The following is a 23,748-nucleotide window of genomic DNA, read 5'->3' on the forward strand; positions in this document are numbered from 1 at the left end:
CATTTTCAAATATACTGAATTATCATTCTGTGTGGGTCGAAAAAGCATCTTTGTATGTCAAAGAGGGGTCTTCAAATTCAATAAATATAAATAATTACTATTTGACACAGTTTGGAAATCTGATCAGTCCTAAGATATGTATTGGAGAAAACATGTCATTTGTGAGAGGGTGGAAGAGCAGAGAGTGGATTAGAAAATAAATCATAACTTTTTTCATAAATTCTTCAATTAGTTTCTTCTAATAACATCAGGGAGGCAGGCAATCTCCTTTCAATCCTGTGTGTCAAAAACATACTAGGATAAGCTACAGATCAATTTGATGCATCATAGTGTAAGGTCTCCCCAAAAATATATTTCAACGCAAACCAGGGGCTGTTTCCTTTGCATATCAGAAATTGCATGGTCCTCAGAAAGCACTGTGTTGAAAACATGTCACATGGAAGAATATCTGGAAGAAAAAAAGGGGCACCCAAAAGAAGTAAGAGCTGTCTAGGCACACCATCCCTTGAAATAGGGAATTATTAGGGGCAAAGGCAGATGAGGCATATTTATGACACAACAAGGACAAATCCTTCTGATGCCTGGTGTACGTTTAACTGCAGGCCTGATACGCCAGAAGTAATGAAAACAAGTCTATTTTTCTAACAATCTATCACCCTCACTACACTCCTGAACAAAGTTTACATGAAGTCTCATTTAAAGCCCCACTATGGAAGAGGAAGCAATTCCTCTTCTCTGATTAAAATTATAAATCTATACAAACTGAGAGTTGCTGGAGTGGAGGGGGCTGGGAGGGATGGGGTGGCTGGGTGATGGACACTGGGGAGGGTATGTGCTATGGTGAGTGCTGTGAATTGTGTAAGACTGATGAATCACAGACCTGTACCCCTGAAACAAATAATACATTATATGTTAATTAAAAAAACAAAAAAATAAATAAAATAAAATATAAATCTATCTTGAAGCAAAATAATGGCACTCTTATCAGAGTGTTTTCATGGCTTGACATTTACTCTAAGCTTGATTTGAGAACTAATGGTTAATTAGATGATGTGATGAAAACCTTGTAAAAGCTGGGGATTGTACCTCAAAATGAATAGACCTCCTGTTGAATGAGTGTTGCTCATTAAAAATGAAGGATTCATCCAGAAAACACTGATAAGGTTAGCTCAGGTTAGAATATTAGTGATCCTAGGTGTTGGGTAAATAGCAGCCATTGTCTCAGGCTTCATCCCCTGATCCTGGAAGACTGCACCTGCCTCTTTGATGGTCTGGAGCCAACCTGGGTTCCCCTTGATTAATTCTGCAGATTCTTGAGATTTCTCAAATACTTCCATGTAGGGTTTCATTGAAAGTTTCCATTACACAAGACTAACTAGAACTAGGAACAATGAAAGAAACAGAAGTACTGTGGCTCCTAGGTTTACTGCATCCTTTAAAATAGTGAAGTGTTTCTTCCTTACTTTTTCTTTCTAGGATCTTCCTTCCTTTTTTTATTTTATTTTATTTTATTATGTTACATTAGTCACCATACATCATTAGTTTTTGATGTGGTGATCCACGAGTCATTGTTTTCATATAACACCCAGTGCTCCATGCAGTATGTGCCCTCCTTAATACCCACCACCGGGCTAACCCATCCCCCACCCCCCTCCCCTCTAAACCCCTCAGTTTGTTTCTCAGAGTCCATAGTCTCTCATAGTTCCTCTCCCTCCAATTTCCCCCTCTTCATTTTTCCCTTCCTTCTCCTAATGTCCTCCATGCTATTCCTTATGTTCCACAAATAAGTGAAACCGTATGATAATTCACTTTTTCTGCTTGACTTATTTCACTTAGCATAATCTCCTCCAGTCCCATCCATGTTGATGTAAAAGTTGGGTATTCATCCTTTCTGATGGCTGAGTCATATTCCACTGTACATATGGACCACATCTTCTATATCCATTCGTCTGTTGAAGGGCATCTTGGCTCTTTCCACAGTTGGGCTATTGCGGACATTGCTGCTATGAACCTTGGGGTGCATATGGCCCTTCTTTTCACTACATCTGTGTCTTTGGGGTAAATACCCAGTAGTGCAATTGCTGGGTCATAGGGTAGCTCTATTTTTAATTTTTTGAGGCACCTCCACACTGTTTTCCAAAGTGGCTGTACCAACTTGCATTCCCACCAACAGTGTAAGAGGGTTCCCCTTTCTCCACAACCTCTCCAACATTTGTTGTTTCTTGCCCTGTCAATTTTTGCCATTCTAACTGCTGTAGGGTGGTATCTCAATGTGTTTTTTTTTTTTAAATTTTATTATGTTATGTTAATCACCATACATTACATCATTAGTTTTTGATGTAGTGTTCCATGATTCATTGTTTGCATATAACACCCAGTGCTCCATTCAGTATGTGCCCTTTAATACCCATCACCAGGCTAACCCATCCCCTACCCTCCTCCCCTCTAGAACTCTCAGTTTATCTTTCAGAGTCCATAGTCTCTCATGGTTCGTCTCCCCCTCTGATTTCCCCCCCTTCATTTTTCCCTTCCTGCTATATTCTTCTTCTTCTTCTTTTTTTTTTAACATACAATGTATTATTCATTTCAGAGGTACAGGTCTGTGATTCATCAGTCTTACACAATTCACAGCACTCACCATAGCACATACCCTCCCCAGTGTCTATCACCCAGCCACCCCATCCCTCCCACCCCACCCCCCACTCCAGTAACTCTCAGTTTGTTTCCTGAGATTAAGAATTCCTCATATTGGTGAGATCATATGATACATGTCTTTCTCTATTTGACTTATTTCACTCAACATAATACCCTCCAGTTCCATCCACGTCATTGCAAATGGCAAGATTTCATTCCTTTTGATGGCTGCATAATAAATTTCCCTGATGGATAATGATGATGAACATTTTTTCATGTGTCTGTTAGCCATTTTGTATGTCATCTTCAGAGAAGTGTCTGTTCATGTCTTCTGCCCATTTTTTGACTTGATTATTTGTTTTTTGGGTGTTGAGTTTGAGAAATTCTTTTTTTTTTTTTTAAAGATTTTATTTATTTATTTGAGAGAGAGAGAATGAGAGACAGAGAGCATGAGAGGGGGGAGGATCAGAGGCAGAAGCAGACTCCCTGCCGAGCAGGGAGCCTGATGCGGGACTCGATCCCGGGACTCCAGGATCATGACCTGAGCCGAAGGCAGTCGCCCAACCAACTGAGCCACCCAGGCGCCCCGAGTTTGAGAAATTCTTTATAGATCTTGGATATCAGCCCTTTATCTGTAGTGTCATTTGCAAATATCTTCTCCCATTCTGTGGGTTGCCTCTTTGTTTTGTTGACTGTTTCCTTTGCTGTGCAGAAGCTTTTTATCTTGATGAAGTCCCAAAAGTTCATTTTTGCTTTTGTTTCACTAGCTTTTGGAGATGTATCTTGTGAAACAAAAGCAAAAATGAACTTTAGGATCTTCCTTCTTAATTAAAACAAGTATCTCTGTTCCACCAGTTCACTTGTATGTGATTCTGAAGTTAAAAGTAAAACACTACTCAGTGTACCGCTGCATCCCTGTCTCCCCTTCTCCCGTTAGTTAAACATTTTTAGGCATTTTGGGTTATCCCTCAAGTGTTTTGTTGCAAATATGCACGTGCTCATGTGATCAACACCCATGGCCACACAAGGATCTGCATGATAACAGCGTATCCTGGTCATTACTCTAAATCATTGTATGAAGACCTTCCTCATTTCTTTTAAAAAGTTGTTTCCCCCATTGATTTTCGTCTCTGGTCTATGTCCTGCTCGAACATCTTGATAGGCTCTCATTGCCCTCAGGATCAGTCTGAAACTCCTCAGCATAGAAGTTAAGAACATTAGCAACCAAATCTTAATCTCAACCATTTTTCTTGTTTTTTCTCCAACTACTTCCTCCCTCAGCTCTCTTTCACAGATAAACTCTTCGCACCCTCTCCAGAGCCCCTCAGACACTTTCTGTGTCTGCCATCTTTCTCATGCCTTTCTTCTTACTCGGCACACCCCTATTCCCTTTGTGCAGCTCCTACCTGTGTGCCAAAGTCTACAGCAGGACCGATTTCCTCAAGAATTTTTGACTTACAGAGTCCAACGCCTACAAAATGATTTAGCAGTTAATCACCCATGGCCTTAAACATTTTCTTTTACTACTATTTTTTTCACGTTTATGTTTTCAGGTTTTGTTTTCTTAAGAATATTCCAAGACAATACTGGGCACTGAAACTTTTGTAAGGCTCAAGAAAACATCCTAGGATGTTGTGGCCATAAGATTTCTACATGCTTACTCTCATTTCCTGAACTTTGCTGGCTTTGTTGCTGACTGGTACTTTCAAATCTCTCTGCTTAGGGTCCCTGCTTGCTCTGTGTTCACAACAGCAGTAGGCATACCATCTTGCATACAGAATTTGCTCATTGCTCTTATCAGTTCATTAATTACTCATTGCTGTCTGCCAGTCACTCTCTCTGCCTATATTACCATGTGGAAGTTAGGTATTAATATAATGCCAGAGTATTCCAAAATGACATCAGGGTCATTAAACTGTGCTATTAAAAATGCTTCTAAGAAAAAGATTATTAGGCATGTTTCTACTCTTTTTAGAACTGACATACGTTAGTACTCTATGTTGAAAAGAAAGCCTCTGTCCTGGGTATTTAAAAAAACTTGATAAAACATGCTAGATAAAATTACATTAGGCATTTGACTTTTATATTTAGTATAAAGTAAAATGGGAAAACTATCCTAGTTTGAAATTAAAATGCCCAGCTAAATGCTTCTGCCATATGAAATTGTTTTCCTACACATAAAAGAAATAAGGCAGTTTATTGATGCTTTATAATGTGGTATACACTCAGGATATTTTTGTTAACTAGAATAAGAAATCAGGGCAGCATTCAGCATATGTCACTCTCAGAACAGAGCTGCAGATAACATGCAGTTTCATACTCGAGAAAAAGTTTTGAGTCCATCCAACTCATTATTGTTAGTATAGATGTGGTTACAAAATAAATAGTGTGGACATATCTGTAACATACATAATTTAATCATAAACAAATTCAGTGTAAGAAAAGACAGACGCAGATTTAAAAAAAAATCAAAATCAAAGATCTCTTACACATTAAAATGTTAGATTTGTTTTTTTCTCATCTATGGAAAACACATACTTATTCCAAATGTAACACAGTTATTCAAAAAAGTTTTTTTTATTATTCAAAAAAATTTTAAGCTGCTTACTTAATTGTAACAATGGTTTTATAATTTTGGAGAGCCACTCTTCCCTCCTTAGGGGATATCCTTTGTTCTTGGGTCAGGATGTTGACCCTGGAATGGACGGGGAATCATGCTTAGCATAGGACTCACTGTGCCTCAGCTCTCTGAAGCTCAAGCAGGCTCTTATCTTGGGGGCATTCTGGGCCATCACTCAGGGCTACCACATCATGTCCAGCAGGATACCAAATGATGCAAAGCAGTTATTAACTAACACAAAATTTTCACATTCAACATCATCTCCTTCATCCATTTGATGGCTTGTCTATTCATTTCTAAAAGATTTACTGAGCCAAACTTCTATACAAGGCACCATGTAAGGCTCTGAGGGAGCAGCATAAGGCAAGGCCAATGGAACGCACGGTCTGGTCAACAAACAAAGCACAAGTATCTGTGCAATGTGATAAAACCAGAAATGAAGGAAATGAAAAATATTTTGGGGTGGGCTGATTAATTTTGCCCAAGAAGAAAATGTGATCTCTAACTGGGGACTTAGAGGATGAGTCGGGTTTCAATGAGCACAGAAAGGGGAAATCAAGATGCTTCAGAAGAGAGGACATTTTAGGCATAGGCATGGCGGTGTGGTCATGCAGAGCAGTGACAGGAACGTGAGTATGCGGCCCCAAGTGTTAGAAATGAGTCTTTTTTGTGTGTGTGAAAGATTTTATTTATTCATTTTAGAGAAGGATTGAGAGCATGAGCAGGGGGATGGGCAGAAGGAAAGGGAAAGAGAGAATCTCAAGCAGAATCCATGCAGAGCGCAGAGCCTGACGCAGGGCTCCATCCCACAACCCTGAGATCATGACCTGAGCTGAAATCAAGAGTTGGATGCTTAACTGACTGAGCCACCCAGGCGCCCCAGCAATAGATCTTGAATACAGGCTGGCACCAGGTTCTAAAGGGCTTTGAATGTCCAGGTAAAGAACTTAGAACTTTATAGAGGCAGGCAAGAGATAAAGAGAATTTATCATAATTTCATGGTAAACCAAGTATCTGACAGCAAAGAAAAACAATCTCCATAAATCACTGGGAATCTTGATCTTGATTATCTGAATATAATGAAGAATATGCCTCCTTTTCAATGCAAAAAAAAAAAGTGCACACAAATTGATTAAATACATATTTAGAAATGTAAAAAATCAAATACAAAAAATTAATTTGGAAATTATGATATAAAAGATTAACATTTGTGTCAAATTCTTCTAATGAGTTTGCTTCTCTTCTCACCCCTTACCACCTCCATTCTAATCCATTCTCAAAGGCCTTCGATTACTCCACCTACCAAATAAAATACATACACCTGATGTGGATTTCCAGAACTTCACAATAATAACCTCACTTCTCCAGCCTCCCTTTTTCTTCTAGCCGTATTCTACAACATAAGTTTCCTAAAACTAGTGTCTATGGCATGAGCCAATAATGTTCAATGATGACTCCCAAATTGATATTCCTCCTACAGAATTGAATCCATGCCTATTTCAACCTGATGAATATGTGTATGTGTGTGTACACAGATTATTTTCCTACATAGTTTTAGAAAATCAAGCCAAGTGGAGGCAGTCCTACTAGTTTTCAACTCTCCTAGACCTGTGACTTCAAAATTAAATTAAATGAATTAGACTTACATGCAGTGAGCCAGTGGGCACACTGACCCTAAAACCAGTTAATTTTCTCCATTTTCTAGCCTTAATAGTGCACATAAGATGTCTGAGCTAATGTCAGATAGGAACTTGGATACATTCATAAAGAACAAACAACTGTCATTCAAATCTCATTACTCTTAAGTTGGGAGAGGGAGGCTGGAGGCAGACATCCTACCTCTCAAAGCAGATTGTCCGCATAGTACTGGAGAAACCACTCACACTAGAGACCTGGATATCTAGGCACAGGGTCTCCACCTGCTTGAAGTAACTAAGGAGGCAGTGCAGTGTCAGACTAACATGGTGCAGGAGCCCCAGAGATCTGCATTAGAACATTGGCTCCATCTACTGGCTCTTGTGTAAGTCACTTAACCTCTCTGAACCTCAAATTTCTTTGTCTGCAAATCTGAATAATTACACCCATCACACAGAGCTATTATAAGAATTACGTAACATACGGGTCCAGTGCAGGCACATCCTTCTTCTCCTCCTCTTAATCATAATCAAGTATGTTTTATTGCACACTTAAGAAGAAGAAACTGAGGTACAGGGGGTCAGTGGCTTGCCCAAGGCCCCAGTTAGTTCTGAGATAATGAGATAATATAGATGTGCAGTGCCTTACACATGGAATGTGTTTCATAAATGGTAATGATTATTTTTACTGCCACTACTTCTGTTTTTTCTATTACGGCCATTCCTATTCTTCTACCAGTATTTATGATGACAATATAGTATTCTGAAGGCAGAATCTATACCTCTAACCTTCACTGTTGGATGGCGGCTCTAAGTTTAAGCTTTGCTCAATAAGGGATGACCCAGACCATGACTGAAATACACTGTTTCATCTTTCCAAACGAAGGAAAACATACAAATATATCTGGCTTTACGTTGAATATACTTAAAACGCAAAATTAAAGGTGTCAGTTTCTTTTTTGTAGTAACTCTTTTTCACTAGAATAAACAAGCCCTAAGTAAATAAGACATCGACTACATTCATGATTCATAGCAATGAAAGAAGCTTTAATCACTACATTCTGTCTCCCAAGGCAGATTTAAAAAAAAAAAATCTTTCTCCTGCCTTTGTGTCTCTAGCACTCGGCAAGAGCAATGTCTTGAGGAAGTCTTTCTTCATTTCCAAAATGACCCTGACAACATAAAACAAACCCAGATGGTTTCTGAAACTGAAGTCTTTGCAAAGAGCACCTGGTCTATCAATCCCTCAATAGTGGTGCCATTTATTTTAAACAACCTTTTCAGCCATTTTCCCAATGGTTTTATAATTGTTGCCATCTTCATACATGTTTGGGCTATTCTGTTATTATAAAGAAGCACTGTATTGTGCCTTCAAAAATCCAAGGCTTACCGATGCACCGAGAGCCATCTGTTGAGGTCACGTATCCACGTGGACAAATGCAAAAATAGCTTCCCACGGTGTTGGAACACTCTCCAGTCTCACATATCCCAGGAATGATGCTGCACTCATCAATGTCTAATCAAGGGAAGGAGGAGAAGATGATTGAGAAAGGCATCCATTAAACAGCTCGTACAGGGGATTTTTTTAAAGAGCATCAGAGCGCTCATGGTTGATTAGGTTAGATCATATAACCCTAAATATACTCTTGTTTCAGACCCTGAGGAATTTCTCACACATATCTATGGGAACTGAGATGAAAGTAAACTCCCATGGCAGTAAACAATGCCAAAGAAAGCAAAACTCTATATCCTTTTCTCCCCCTCCCCAACAAATGCAATTTAAATTGAAAATAAGTAAAGATGTCAATGTTTTAGTTTCTATTCTATATCAACTAGGGAATTATCCTACGGCAGCCTTTAAAAAACACATATAGGGATTGCATTTTAAAATATGGAATAACAGAATACATTTAAAAATTTATAGCTGATTTTCATGCTAATTATTTGAACCGATGGATGGTAGCAAGTAATTTTTTTTTTTTTTCCTATTTGGATTCAGGACGTGTTTTTGTACTTACATTTGAATATGGGTATATTTGACATTCGGGAATTAACTTTAATTCTAAAATAACACAGAAACATGGCAGAGGGCAAACTTGGGAGGCTTTGGGAGGTGTCCAGTTTTCTTATCGTGTCTCCCTGCACTTACCCATTCAGCTTATTCAATGCCTGGACTAGTCTATTCCCTTGCACGTCCATGAAAGATCTGCTTTCTTTTAAGCTTTCATTAAAGCAGAAAACCTGGCCACTTATATAAGCATTAATGTATTTTTCTTCTAGAGTTCAGTAAGCAGAGAGAGGTGGAAAGTCAAACAAAACTACAATTAAGTACACTGGGACCTAATTGCTAATACATTTAAGAGGAAATGAGCAATTGTGAAGGAAATCCAGCCACAGACGCCCAGGAGTTAGCCTTCTTCTTTAAGGCACATAGCTAGCAAAGACCACTGAATACAGAGAAGGATTTAAAAGTCATAAACATAATGATTATGGAAAAGCAAACCTGAGCTTTTAGTTTGAGTCTTTTTTTAGTTGCATATCTATATTTTAACATATCAATTAAAAAAAACAGGAAAAAATATATTCCTAAAAATGTAAGGAAAGAAATTTTATTTTTTTAAGAAGATTTTATTTATTTATTTATTTATCAGAGAGAGAAAGCAAGAGAGAGAGCACAAGCAGGGGACGTGGTAGGCAGAGGGAGAAGTAGGCTCCCCACTGAGCAAGGAGTCCGATGCGGGACTCGATCCCAGGACCCTGGGATCATGACCTGAGCTGAAGGCAGCTGCTTAACCGACTGAGCCACCCAAGCATCCCGGGAAAGAAATTTTAAGCCCCACAATTTAAAGAACTCTTGGCAATGCCTTTCTTGAATTCCTCCATTGATCTAATCATTCTTTTTTCCTCCATTTATTCTGACAAGCTACTCTTGCCTACAAGCTGTGTCATGAAGTAACTATAAGCCTTGTGTCTTCTTGGAATGTTCTCATATAAAAAAGTTACCAGATTCAGACATTCCCTGAAATAACATCTTCATTTGAGGCTTAGCAGTTAGCCACTGAAGGCACAGTGGGACAAATCAAAATTGACCAATTCCCTAAGAGGGATCAGAATTCTAACATGAGTTGACTATATGAGAAGCAAGTACATAATGCAGTGCAGTTACCAGCAGATTTAATCCAACAAAATGAAACCATGTGTGCAAAATTAGGACCTACTGCATCTTGTGTTGCTCTCTCGGTGCCGTGCATCTTAATAAAATCAAACGTGGATTCAGAATAGAAAGGAAAGTAGAAGAGCTATGCTTTAATCACCCAATGCACTGATAAGTCACTTGAGGATAGAGAAGACTATAGAAGAGACCAGCACATAGTAGAGTACCAAGCAGCGCAGAGGTGAGACAGCCCACACTGCCTTCTGATCCTCTACGGTCCTACCAACAGTCAAGGCACTTATGGAGCCCAGGGTTGATCTAAATTCTTAAAAATTAGAAACCTTAAGTCTTTCATTTAAGCATTAACTCTTATTTCCAAGCATTTCCTTTCATAATAAAGAACTTCTTTGTGCTCCACTTCCAAACACCGTCCCTGACAACAAAGAGTAGAACACTGAAAGACGTTTGACATTTTTCTTTTTTAAGGAAAAGAAAAATCTGGAACAGAGAAGAACACATGGAGTGATATTAAATTTGCGGGTTTTGTGTTAGATGCTTTAGTGCACCCAAACCCCATGTTTCACAATTCTTAGAATTAACTAGGAAACTTAGAAGGTTAGCTTCCAAATAATTGTATGAAAAAGGCTCCTACTAAAGTATTTAGGAATCCTATATGAACAATAGGAATGTATTTCATTTTTGGGTAGACTCCCACCTAAATTTTAAAAATTCAGTGTTGTTTTTTTTTTTAACTGATCAAAACACCCTGCATTTCAATGCAGTCACGCCCAATATTTATCCATCAATTTAAATTTAAATTTAGCATTAATATTTATGGTAAGAAGGATGTGTGGCTTCAGCTCTTCAAGATCATATGTCACGATCAGATTATAGTATCTTTGCAAACATAAAGAGTACACTGGTAAGATACACAGAAGTGTGTCTAAGGGTGATCAATCTTTTCACTGAAAAAGGCAAAGTCTTTTAATAAAAGGAGTTGGTTTCATTCGTCCTCAGCATATCTAATGTGCCTCCAACAACCTTCCCTTGAACTTTTTGTAAAAGGTTTATTTATTGGGGGGAGGGAGGGCTCCTGTGTGGCTCAGTCCTTAAGCACTGGACTCTTGGTTTTGGCTCAGGTCACGACCTCAGGGTCATGAAATAGAGCCCGGCGTCGGGTTCCATGCTCAGCACGGAGTCTGCTTGAGGTTCTCTTCCCCTCTCTGCCCCTTCCCCCACTTGCATGTGTGTGTTCTCTCTTTCTCTCTCTCTAAAATAAAAATCAAAATCTTTAAAACTTTATCAGTTTGGTGGCTTTGGTCTGCAAATACCAGAAAAACTGGTCTAAAGGGACATAAACCAAAAAATTAATAGCTTGCATATCTGAAGTCCATACGCCATGGACATCAGGTTGGTTTAAGTCAATGTCTCTTGTTCAGTTTCTCTGAGATGTGCTCAACTATGCCCTCTGTGCTTTGATTTCATCCTTAGGCTGTCTTCACTGACAGGAGCAAAATGGCTGTAGCAGTTTCTAGGCTTGACCTTTGACCCCAGGACATATAGTGGAGAAGAGGGTGTCTCTTCCTATGGCTCTTTTAGGAGGGAGGAAACTTTTTCCCAGGAGCACCCAGTACACCTTCCCTGTTGTTCTAATGTTTTGAGCTATATTCCTCTAGCCAGGAGAATATGCTGGTTGGCAATCCTGAACCTAGAATTCTGAACCAATTACTGTGGCAAGTGGAATGCAGTCAGATTCAGACTAATAAAGAACAACAAAAACAGCACAGATAAGTGCATCTGAAAAGAGAGCACAGCTGAAGCATGGAAAGTGTACCAGCATGGGTAGGAAGTTGATGGAAGATGAGCTTAGCTAGTTAGCCATAGGTTGAATCCTGGAGAGTCCTCCCAAGGACTTTGGCTTTTATTATGAGGTGATTTATGGTGTCTATGAAGGAGTTTAAATTGCATTCATAAGCAAATCAGTATTTTAGAAAGACAATTCTTGTGTGTAATGTGGGCAGATAATGAATCGCCTAGTGATTAATGATGAGAGCATGGAATAGGCTTTATGGTGAGAACACATTTTTGTGAGATATGAGGAAGGAGAAATCAACAGGACTTTGCTACGGGATAAATTAGACTTCTAGCTTGATTAACAAGGGACATAATGGTAGTGCTATTAACAGGGAATGGGACATGGAGAGAAGAACACATTTTAAGGTTAAGCTGGGTTTTGGACTTTTTGAACTTCAGATTTTTTTTAGAGAAACGGGCAGCAATTCCAACTGCGTAGCTACAAATCTGAAACTCAATAAAGACATAAGGGGTAAAGATGTACACTTGTGATTTATCACCAACTCAGTGGGTTGTGTTTGAAGTTGTAGTAATAAATAAGATGTGCAAAGGAGACACATAAATGAAGACAGTTGAATTTAAGGAGAGAAATTCTGAGAACCAACACATTCCAAGAGAAAGTCAAAGGAAGAAAAGCCATTATAGATGACTGGGAAGGAAAAATTAGGCAGAGATGAGGAAGAGTATGATGAGTGAAGGCCAGTATGGACACTGTCAAAAGGAGAGGGTTGTTGAATGTGCCATGGAAGGGTAAAGAAAGAGAAGGGCTGGAAAGTGCTTGGTAATTTGAAGAAGTTGAACACAGGTTTTGTGTTTTGTTTTTTTTTTTTTTTAAGAAAATTAGATCTAATCAAAACCATATGACAGATTTGACTGCCAAACCACAGAACCTCATATATTTGTCAACCAACATTTACAACATTTACTGTAAATCTTACTCTAAGCAGAATATAATGAACAATTTGGTAAGTAGTGCTAAGTGTGATCTCAGATTATCACTGAATTCTAAGAACATGGCCCTAGAGATTCTGTCATTTCCAATATGGATGTCATACTATAAGGCAGTCCATGTAACAATTATGTTACAGGGAACTTAGAACAAATTAAACAAGAAATTCTGCTTTTAAAAAAGTCTTCGTGTTTTCTTTCCATCAGTGTCAAGGAACTATATGTATGTGGTCTATTCTGTATAATTTTTTTTGGTATAGGAAAATGTACATTTCCATTTTACACTGAACTTCTATTAATTAATATGTTATTTAAATTTATGACTAAATTTTAAACAGAATAAACTGCTACCTGTTTCAAGCTTTATAAGGGCAACAGGCATTACAGAAATGGTAAAATAAGCTATAATGGAAAAGTAACGTTTGCTTTCCCCTTTCCAGATTTTGAATGGTGTGTATCAACTGTACTCAGAATTCTATTGCACATTCATAAACAGTTTTATTGAAATATAATATTACATGGTAGTACAATTCACCCACTTACGCAAAATTCAGTGGTTTTTAGTATATCACAGGGTTGTGCAACCATTCCTACAAGTTAATTTTAGAATATTTTCATCCCCTCAAAAGTACTTCCATCCCATCAGTTGTCACTCTCCCTACCTCCCTCTAAGCTCTAGGGAGTTACTAACCTACATATAACTAAAATATGTACAACTAATACTAACTAATCTGTCTCTATAGGTTTGCCTGTTCTGGACATCTCCTCTAAATGGAATCATAAAATATATGGTGTATAATAATATTACAGTGTATGGATAGATCACATTTTATCTATTTATTCATCAGTTAATGGATATTTGAGTTATTTCCATTTTATTGGCTATTATGGATAAAGCTGCTAGGAACATCTGGGTACTAGTTTTATGTGGACATATATTTTTATCTCACTTGGGTAAACACCTAGAAGGGAGATTGCTCAGTCATAAGGTAATGTTATGTTTCTTTTATTGAGGAACTGCCAAACTGTCTTCCAAAGCACCTGTAGAATTTTAAATTCCCACTAGCAATGTATGAAGGTTCCAGTTTCTCCATATTCTTGCCAAGGTTCATTATTATCTTTTATTTTGTCATAATGTGAAATGGTATCACACTGTAGTTCTGGTTTGCATTTCCCTAATGACGAAAGATGTTCCACACATTTTCATGTACTTACTGGATTTTTACATTTCTTCTTTGGAGAAATATCTATTTAATTGCTTTGTCCCGTTTTTAATTGAGTTATTTGCCTATTAATAATTGAGTTGAAAGAGTTCTTTATATATGTCCTATATCTGATACATAATTTGCACATGAATTTCCAATATGAGCTTTAGAACAGACTGCCAATTTCTGCAAAAAAAAAAAAAAAGAGCAAATCGGGATTGCAACAGGGATTGTGCTGCATCTACAGATCAATTTAGGAAATACTATCATCTTAACAATATTAAGTATTCCAATCTAAAACATAGGATGTTTTTCCATTTATTTAGAACTTCTTTAAATTTCTTTCAAAAAGGTTTTGCAGTTTTAAATGTAAACGTCTTTCATTTCCTTTGTTAAATGTATCCCTAGCACTTTATTCTTTTTGATACTATTATAAATGGAATCCTTTTCTTAGTTTCACTTTCAGAATGTTCACTGCTAGAGTATGGAAATGCAATTGATTTTTATATATTGATATTGTATAACATCAACCTGGTTGAACTCCTTCATTGGATCTAACAGTTTTTTAGAGGACGCCTTCTCTGCTTCAGTGGATACCTTACTCACTTTAGTTGATATCTTCTCCACCAAATGCATGTCATCTGCACATAGTTTTACTGCCTCTTTTCCAATCTGGATACTCTTTATTTCCTTCTCTTGCCTAAATGCTCCGTTAGCCAGAAGCACTTATTCTTTTGCCAGGAAGTATGATGTTAGCTATGGATTTTCATAAATGCCCATTATCAGGAGGTTTCCTCCTATTCCTAATTTGTTGATCATTTTTATCATGAAAGGGTGCCAGATTTTTTTAATGCACTTCTTGCATCTATTGAAATAACTGTATGGCTTTTACCTTTTATTCAGTTATTTGGATGGTGTATTTGATTTTTCAAAGGCTGAACCACCAACTGCATTCCCAGAATATATATGTGTATAGAACAAGAATATATGATCATGATGTATAATGACATAAAATCCTTTTGATACGTAGCTGGATTCCGTGTGCTAATATTTTCTTGAGGATATCTGCATCCATAATCATGAGGAATATTCATTCTAGTTTTTTTTTTCCCTTGTTTTCTTTGTCTGGCTTTAGTATTACTGTGACATTGTCTCAGAGAGTGAACTGGGAGACATTTCAACCTTCTCTATTTTGGAGAACAGTTTAGGAAATATTGGTATTAATTCTTCTTTGAACATTTGTTAGAATTTATCACTGAAGTTATCTGGGCTTGGGATTTTCTTTCTTGTGGGAAATTTTTAAAGTACTAATGGGATCTCTTTACAATTGCTATATCATGTTACTATAATGTATTGTTATCATCTATTCAGATTTCCATTTCTTCTAGAGACAGTTTTGGTAGTTTGTGTCTTTCTAGGGACTTGGCCGTTTTGTCTAAGTGGTCTAATTTATTGGCATACAGTTGGTCATCCTATTACTTTATAATCATTTTTGTAGGTCAGTGGTTGTATCTTTTCTTTCATTTATAATTAATAATTTGGGTCTTCCTTCTTTTCTCTTGTCCAGTCTAACTAAAGGACTGTCAATTTTGTTGATCTTTTCTGTCAACTGAGCATGATTTTCCGTATTTTCAGTCATCTCTAATATTGTCTTCCTTCCGCTTTCTCTGATTTTAGTTTGTTCTATTTTTATTTCCAAAGTGGAAGATGAGGTTATTGGTTTGAGTTCTTTCTTTTTAATATCTAAGTGTTTACAGCTAGAGATTTCCCTCCAAGGACTGCTTTAAATGTATCTCACAAAGTTTTGGATATTCTGTCTTTCATTCATCTCAAATTATTTTCTAGTTTCCCTGTGACTCTTCTTTGCACCCTTAGTTATTTAGAAATCTGCTGCTTAATTTTTACATATTTATGAATTTTCCAAATTCCCTTCCGTTATTGATTGCATTTAATTCCATTGTGGTTGGAGAACATCCTTTGCATGATTTCAATCTTTTAGAATTTATTAAGCTTTGTTTTATGGCCCAGCATGTGGTCTGTTAGGGAAAACGTTCTATGTGATTTCAAGAAGAATATATATTCTGCTGTTGCTGTGTGGAGTGTTCTTCAGATGTATGTGAGATCTAATTAAGCTTACTGTGTTGTTTTATTCTAGTTCCTTGTTGATCTTCTGCCTCGTATTACTGTATACATAATTGAAAGTGGGGTATTGAATTCTCCACTATTGTTGATAAACTTTCTCCCTTCAATTCTGTCAGTTTTGCTTCATGTATTTGGGGATCTGTTGTTGGAAGCATATATTTTTATAACCATTATAACTCTGATGGATTAATCCTTTTATCACTAGGAAATGTTCCTCTTTACCACAGTAACATTTTTTATTTAAAATCTATTTTGCCTGATAATAGTTTAGCCATTCTAGCTGTTTGTGCTTTGCATAATATATCTTTTCTTCATCTTTTAATCTTCAACCTATCTGTATTTTTTTTTATTTTAAAGTATGTCTTCTAGAGGCAGCCCACGGAATGGGAGAAGATATTTGCAAGTGACATTACAGATAAAGGGCTGATATCCAAGATCTATAAAGAACTTCTCAAACTCAACACTCGAAAAACAAATAACCCAGTCAAAAAATGGGCAGAAGACACAAAGAGATACTTCTCCAAAGAAGACATACAAATGGCTAATAGACACATGAAAAAATGCTCCACATCACTAGCCATCAGGAAAATACAAATCAAAACCACAATGAGATACTACCTTACACCAGTTAGAACGGCAAAAACTAACAAGGCAGGAAACAACAAATGTTGGTGAGGATGTGGAGAAAGGGGCACCCTCCTACACTGTTGGTGGGACTGCAAGCTGGTTCAGCCACTCTGGAAAACAGTATGGAGGTTCCTCAAGGTGTTAAGAATAGAGCTACTCTATGACCCAGCAATTGCACTATTAGGTATTTACCCCAAAGATACAAATGTAGTGAAAAGAAGGGGCACATGTACCCCAATGTTCATAGCAGCAGTGTCCACAATAGCCAAACTGTGGAAAGAGCTGAGATGCCTTTCAACAGATGAATGGATAAAGAAGATGTGGTCCAGGGCGCCTGGGTGGCTCAGTCGTTAAGCGTCTGCCTTCGGCTCGGGTCGTGATCCCGGGGTCCTGGGATCGAGTCCCATATCGGGCTCCCGGCTCAGTGGGGAGCCTGCTTCTCCCTCTGACCCTCTCCCCTCTCATGCTGTTTCTCTCTTGCTCGCTCTCTAAAAAATAAATAAAATCTTTAAAAAAAAAAAAGATGTGGTCCATATATACAATGGAATATTATTCAGCCATCAGAAAGGATGAATACCCACCATTTGCATCAACATGGATGGAACTGAAGGGGATTATGCTAAGTGAAGTAAGTCAAGCAGAGAAAGACAATTATCATATGGTTTCATTCATATGTGGAGCATAAGCAATAGCTTGTAGGACCATAGGTGAAGGAGGGAAATCTGAAGGGGGAGAAATCAGAGAGGAAGACGAACCATGAGAGCCTATGGACCCTGGGAAACAATCTGAGGGTTTCAGAGGGGAGGGGGTTGGGGGAGGGGGTAACGGTGATGGGTACTAAGGAGGGCACGTGCTGTGATGAGCACTGGGTGTTATACGTAACTAATGAATCCCTGAACACTACATCAAAAACTAATGACGTACTATACCGAACATAATAAAAAAAATAATAAAGTATGTCTTCTGTAGACTGTGCAAGGTACTGATTGGTCAAATGGTGTATGTAAGGCCCCTTAGCCACTCAGAGGTTGACCCTTTACTGCTGGATGTGCCATGTGGCATAGAGGATGCTATCACAGTTCAGAGTATGGGTTTTTTTGCCCCATGTACTGTCAAGGAACAGTAGTTTGGAAGTTGACTCTCTGATCTCACTTGAGAGGGTAGAGCTTTGGGCATGCATGTAATGTCACATGGGCAGGGACATCTGTGCTATGATTTCTAAGCCTGGCTCCCTAGGAGTCACTCCTTGGTCAGAGTAGCTTAAATTATTGAACAGTTAGTCAGAGGTTGTGTTGAAGTGTCTTGTGTCAGTGAGGCCTCTGCTCTCGTTGACGGGTCTGTGTGGTGACTGAGGAATGCTTTCAAGTCTGACACTCTGCTCCTGAGTGGGGGCAGTCTAGCACATACCACAGCCTTCTCAAAGCTCAGAGTTGACTGGGATCCTAAGAGGGCTCTTATGGACTCTTTCCCTAATTCTCTCCATTAAATTTCTGGCTGTGCTATGGTTTTGCTTGAATCATTGGGTTACTAGCCTCTTCTTAATTGTCTTCCACCAAAACTTCTACTGTGTATGATAGTGCCCTTAGGTATGGAGTTCTCCATTCTTGGTTCCAAATAAAGTTGTCCCTTCAGGCAGAGCTAAGGACCTCTTAGTCCTCATGATCTGCCTTTTTCCCGGGCACTGCAGGGATAACTTGTGCAAGGATTCACGTTACCTGGAGTGATGCCTCTGCTCTACCAGCAGGTACTAGGCGAAGGAGACAGCAGCTCCTGTATTCTCAGTATACCCCTCCATGAATGGAACCTCTGCTCTTTGAGCAAACTAGAATTGGTGCCCCTGGACAACCACTGGTAGTACAACCTGGAGTATACCTCCCACCTCCTGGTGGAAGATGGGTGTAGAAGGAAAAGCAGTCCCCTCTGTTATTCCCACCTGGATTAGAGCTTCTGAAAATGGAATGGGGGTAAGGAAGGGGATGAGAAGAGCCTGGCCCTCTATGAATTTTTTATCTATTATTTGTTTCAGGGGCATAGGTCTGTGATTCATCAGTCTTACACAATACACAGTGCTCACCACAACACATACCTTCCACAATGCGCATCACCCAGTGACCCCATCCCCCACCCCCTCTCCTCCAGCAACCCTCAGTTTGTTTCCTGAGATTGAGTCTCTTATGGTTTGTCTCCCTCTCTGGTTTCATCTTGTTTCATTTTTTGCTAAGCGAAATAAGTCAATCAAAGAAAGACAATTATCATATGATCTCACTGATATCTGGAACTTGAGAGACAAAGCAGAGGATCATAGGGGAAGAGAGGGAAAAATGAATTTATTATCTATTAAGTAGTAAAGTATTATAATCTAGTATAGTAGTATAATCTATTAAGTAAATTTAAAACAAGGCACAATATGATGGATCCCACCAGAGGGGACTAACCATATACTATCTCAAATCAATTATGAGGACAAGGAAAAGCTCCTGGAGGACACAGTAGTAATAAAGAACCCTAAAGCATGGAGCAGAAATTCAGTATGGAGAGAAAATGGCAGAAGTTCTTTCAGACAGTGGAAACACTATGAGCCCAAGTACAGAGGTGACCAATTAAAAGGTATGGATGAGGAATGAATAGTTTCCCATGAGCTGAGAGTATTTATAAGGGAGTAGAAGAAGATACAACTAGAAAATCAGAATGCTATTCTCAGGAATCGATCCTTATTCCGTAGCAATGAAGAGCACCTAAATCACAAAGCAGGGAAAGGGAAAGAATTTTACTTTTGATGGGAATTAAAAGAGTACACTTATCTCGATGAGCACTGAATAATGCATATTATTGTTGAATTATACATTGTATGCCTGAAACTAATATAACACTGTATGTTAACTATACTGGAATTAAAATTTAAAACTTAATAAAACATAATTTTACCTTTGGTAAATGCAGCTGCCAATGTTGAAGAAGAACAGGGCTAAGGTAAGAACAGGGCAGGGAGAGTAGAGGTAATAACATAGTCCAAGCTTCAGTTAATGAGGGGGCACTAGGAAAGCAAACAATAAATGGAAGAAACATCCTGAAAGTAAAGGCAAGAATAAGAGAAAGGGATGGTAAGATTTCATTACTGAACTAATACTAACAAAATTAGTAAAATCAAGGGAAGATATTTTTGGGAAAGTCGATGGTTTCATCATTAACATTTTGAGACAACAGTATCTAGAAAGTAGCTGAAAATCCAGGGTAGATCTTTATAAAGGGATCGGCAACTATCAATAAACAGTCGAAACCATCAATGTGAATAAAATCAGTAAAACAGAGAATATAAAGAGAAGAGAACATAAGAGAAGATACTAATGACAGTTTCTAAGGGGATATACTCATTTGAAAAAAGAGAAGCAAATGAAGATAAAAAAGAAAAGAAAGGTCACCAGGATTACGGAAAAGGGATTTAAATTTTATTTTATTTTGAAAAGCAATTTAAATTTTTTAAAAGATTTATTTATTTGAGAGAGAAGAGAGTACTTGGGAGCATGAGGGAGGGGCAGAGGGAGAGAATCATCAGGCAGACTCCATGCTGAGTGCACTGCCCAATGCGGGACTCGATCTCACAACCCTGAGATCACGACCTGAGCCAAAACCAAGAGTTGGACTCTCAACTGACTGCACCAACCCAGGCACTCCTGATTTAAATTTTAAAGAAGTCAAATGTGACAGGCAATATAATGGCTCACCAATGATGTCAGAGTCCTAATCCTGGGAACCCGTAACTATTGAGTTCATATGACAAAAGGGAATCAAGATTGCTAATCCCTCAAATTGAAATGGGGAGATAATCCTGAATTATCTAGTCCTGGATCCAATGTAATAAAGAGTCCTTGTAAGTGGAAGATGAGGCAAAAGTGTCAGGTTCGAAGAGAGATTTGAAGATGCTGCATTGCTAGCTTTGAAGATGGAAGGGGGCTACAAGCCAGGAATGAAGGAAGTTTCTAGAAGCTGGAAAAGTAAAGAAAATGAATTCTCCCCTAGACACTCTGGAAGGAATATGCAGTCCTGCCCACACCTTCATTTCAGCCTGGTGAGACCTATTTTGGACTCCTGATTTCCAAAAATATAAAATAATTAATCTGTGGTTTAAGTCACTAAATTTTTGATAATATGTTACAGCAGCAGTAGGAAACTGAGAACGCAAGGAATGATATTTAAGAAGAAACAGGGTAACCAAGGATAGTAAAGGCTATGAGGGATTCATGAAAACAAAGGCAATTTTACAAAAGGATAAGAAATAATTGGTGGAGTAGAAGTTGAGATCACTGGTATAGACTAAGTTTTTAGGAAACTTTACAGTGAAGAAAGTCGGAAAGAAACAATACTGACAGGAGACTAAAGAGACAGAGGAAAGAGGTTTTACGTTAATGTGGTTTAGGATGGCCTTGATTGTAGGTAAGAGAGAGAGTCAAGAAAGAGAAGAGATACAAGCTAGAAACTTAGCTAATTAACGGCAAGAGTTAGGAGTCTAGAAAGGTGATAGAATAAAATACAGAGCTGGAATATTTTGCTCTGGAAAGATTCGAAGACACTTCATCAAAGGCAGGGAAAATGGAAAATGAGGATGTAGTAAGAGAATCTGAGGTTGAATAAGTTCGTGTCAAATAGCTTCAGTTCTCTAGGTAAAATAGAGCATAGATGTTACAAAACTTTAATGTGCGTGCAAAAAAAATCATCTGGAAAGCTTACTAAACATGCAGATTGTGACTTCTAGTCAGGATGCTCTCTGGGGTGCCTGGGTGACTCAGTCAGTTAAGCTTCTGCCTTCAGCTCAGGTCATGACCCCAGGGTCCTGGGATGGAGCCCCACGTCCGGCTCTCTGCTCAGCGGGGAGCCTACTTCTGCCCCTCCCTCTGCTGCTCCCCCTGCTCGTGCTCTCTCTCTAATAAATGAATAAAATCTTAAAAAAAAAAAAAAGACGCTCTGGTACTCCCCTTCTACTATAAACACATAGCCATGACAGATGACATACAAAAGAGGAAACAGAAGACCCAGCTGGTTCCAAAACACAAGATAAATGTTTCCTTGGACCACAAATAGAATTGCAAAGCAATGAGTAGAGTTGAAACCAGGGATTTGCTGGACTCCTTCCTCAGCTGGTGGTGGTGGCCAAGAGATCAGAATGATACTCCCTGACAATGTGGTGTGGTAAACGCTAAAGCATGAGCAGTGCAGGGTGAAAGGGACACATGAAGAGTAACGGGTCAGAAAAGACTTCCACTGGACATTCACAGTCACACTAAAACACGTCAAATAAAAAGGCCCACACCAGGCTATGAAGATGAAAATGGAATACTCTGAGAGCACACACAAAGACCAGGCAAGAGGGAGCATGATTTATCTGAGGAACTAAGTGAATGTTAATGGTCCTGAATCACAGTGTGTGTAGAAAGAAATGAAGCTAGAGAGGCAAGGAGAGGATGGTCATGCTGGAACTTTGTCAAGAGATCAGGGGACTCAACCAGAGCAGTGACATGGCCAAACATGTTCTGGAAAGATCACTGTGCCCACAACGTGGAGAAAGGACCTTGGTGGGACAAGTAAGAGGTAGGGAGATCCAAAAGAAAGCTCAGTAAACGTCTCTCAGTAAAAGAGACAACAGGGACGAAGGCACAGAAGAGTGGATAAATTCAAAATGCACTTAGGAAGCACAATCCATCCAAACATCTTGGTGGTAAAACAATTGTGTCGGGGGCGAGGGGAGCAGCTCAGCCAGTTATGTGGCAACTCTTGGTTTCAGCTCAGGTCATGATCTCAGGGTCTTGAGACTGAGCCCCATGTCAGGCTCTGCGCTCCACAGGGAGTCAGCTTGAGATTCTCACCCTCTGTCCCTCCCCCGACTCGGACTCGGGTGCACTCTCTCTCTCTCTCTCTCTCAAATAAATAAATAAATAAATAAATAAATAAATAAATAAATAAAATCTTAAAAAAAAAAAAGTCACGTCAGGAGAGGGAGGAATCAAGAGTGGCCCCCTAGATTTAGGATTGTGAGGAGGTATATGGGAAGCGCTGGCAGGGGACATGCGGGGTGAGTGTGGGGAGCTACTCACCAGGTATGGGTCTGTGCATGCCGAGGCTGAGTAACTGGGGCGGGGGACAGACTGACTAAGCAGTGGTACACGAAGGTAGGAAACAGAGGAGACAGACACAGGCACTCCATTTGGAGGGGTACAACTGCACGAATGTCAGGAAGATAAGGAATGGTGAAAGTCCACCTGTTGGCTCTTGATGAAATTAGTTTCACTTGACTAGAGATGACACTGCACAGATGACAGAGGGTTCTAGAATGGGTTCACAGATGACAGAGGGTTCTTTGATGTGAAGAAGAAGGAAAAGAGAGGGCAGGAGCTCGAGACGACGATGGAAAGGGAAAGATTTTTTTTAGGATGATGGAAAACCCCACAATCCACTGTCTATCGGAGATGTATGTACAGAGATGTTGTCTATCGTGCACTGTCAATATTTTTGGGTTATCTCATAGTTTCACTGTGGTACAATTATATATTCCTTCTTGGTCCCTCTTTCTGGTTATTGATCTAAGGAAGTACATTTGTAATAGTCTCTGTGTTAACGTTAATGGGCACTAAAGGGACTTCTCACTTAAGAGGTTTTTTTGGTCTGTTTAGGCAGAATAATGGCATTTTTTTTTAAAGGCTACTTCTGCAGCCATGTAATGAATGGTTCCCTTTTGGCCTGAAATCAATACTGCATCTTTCTAAACACTAATTTGGAGTAACTCAGGCATGAAGTAACAGTGACAAAGACAGTTCCGTCACAGTTTCTTTTTTTTTTTTAAACATTAAAACAGTTGGAAAGCTGTTTCAATTTCAAAAGACATAAAAGTTACTGATAACACAGTCAAACAATATGCGCTTAAATTTTTGGTCTGCATCC

The 23,748-nt window shown here is 38.8% G+C and overlaps 1 protein-coding gene across 1 annotated transcript in view; it reads right to left on the reverse strand.

Annotated features, from left to right (window-relative positions):
* Window positions 1-23,748, reverse strand: part of FBN2 (fibrillin 2) — a 257,403-nt gene that overhangs the window by 129,838 nt on the left and 103,817 nt on the right. Inside the window, exon 8 of the mRNA XM_064595850.1 lies at window positions 8,279-8,404. Coding sequence (XP_064451920.1) covers window positions 8,279-8,404 — 126 coding nt within the window. The remainder of the gene's footprint in view (window positions 1-8,278; window positions 8,405-23,748) is intronic.

This window comes from Mirounga angustirostris, unplaced genomic scaffold (genome assembly GCF_029215605.1).
Source record: "Mirounga angustirostris isolate CCGP_5_RB_7025 unplaced genomic scaffold, mMirAng1.0.hap1 SCAF_7, whole genome shotgun sequence".
Taxonomy (NCBI): domain Eukaryota; kingdom Metazoa; phylum Chordata; class Mammalia; order Carnivora; family Phocidae; genus Mirounga; species Mirounga angustirostris.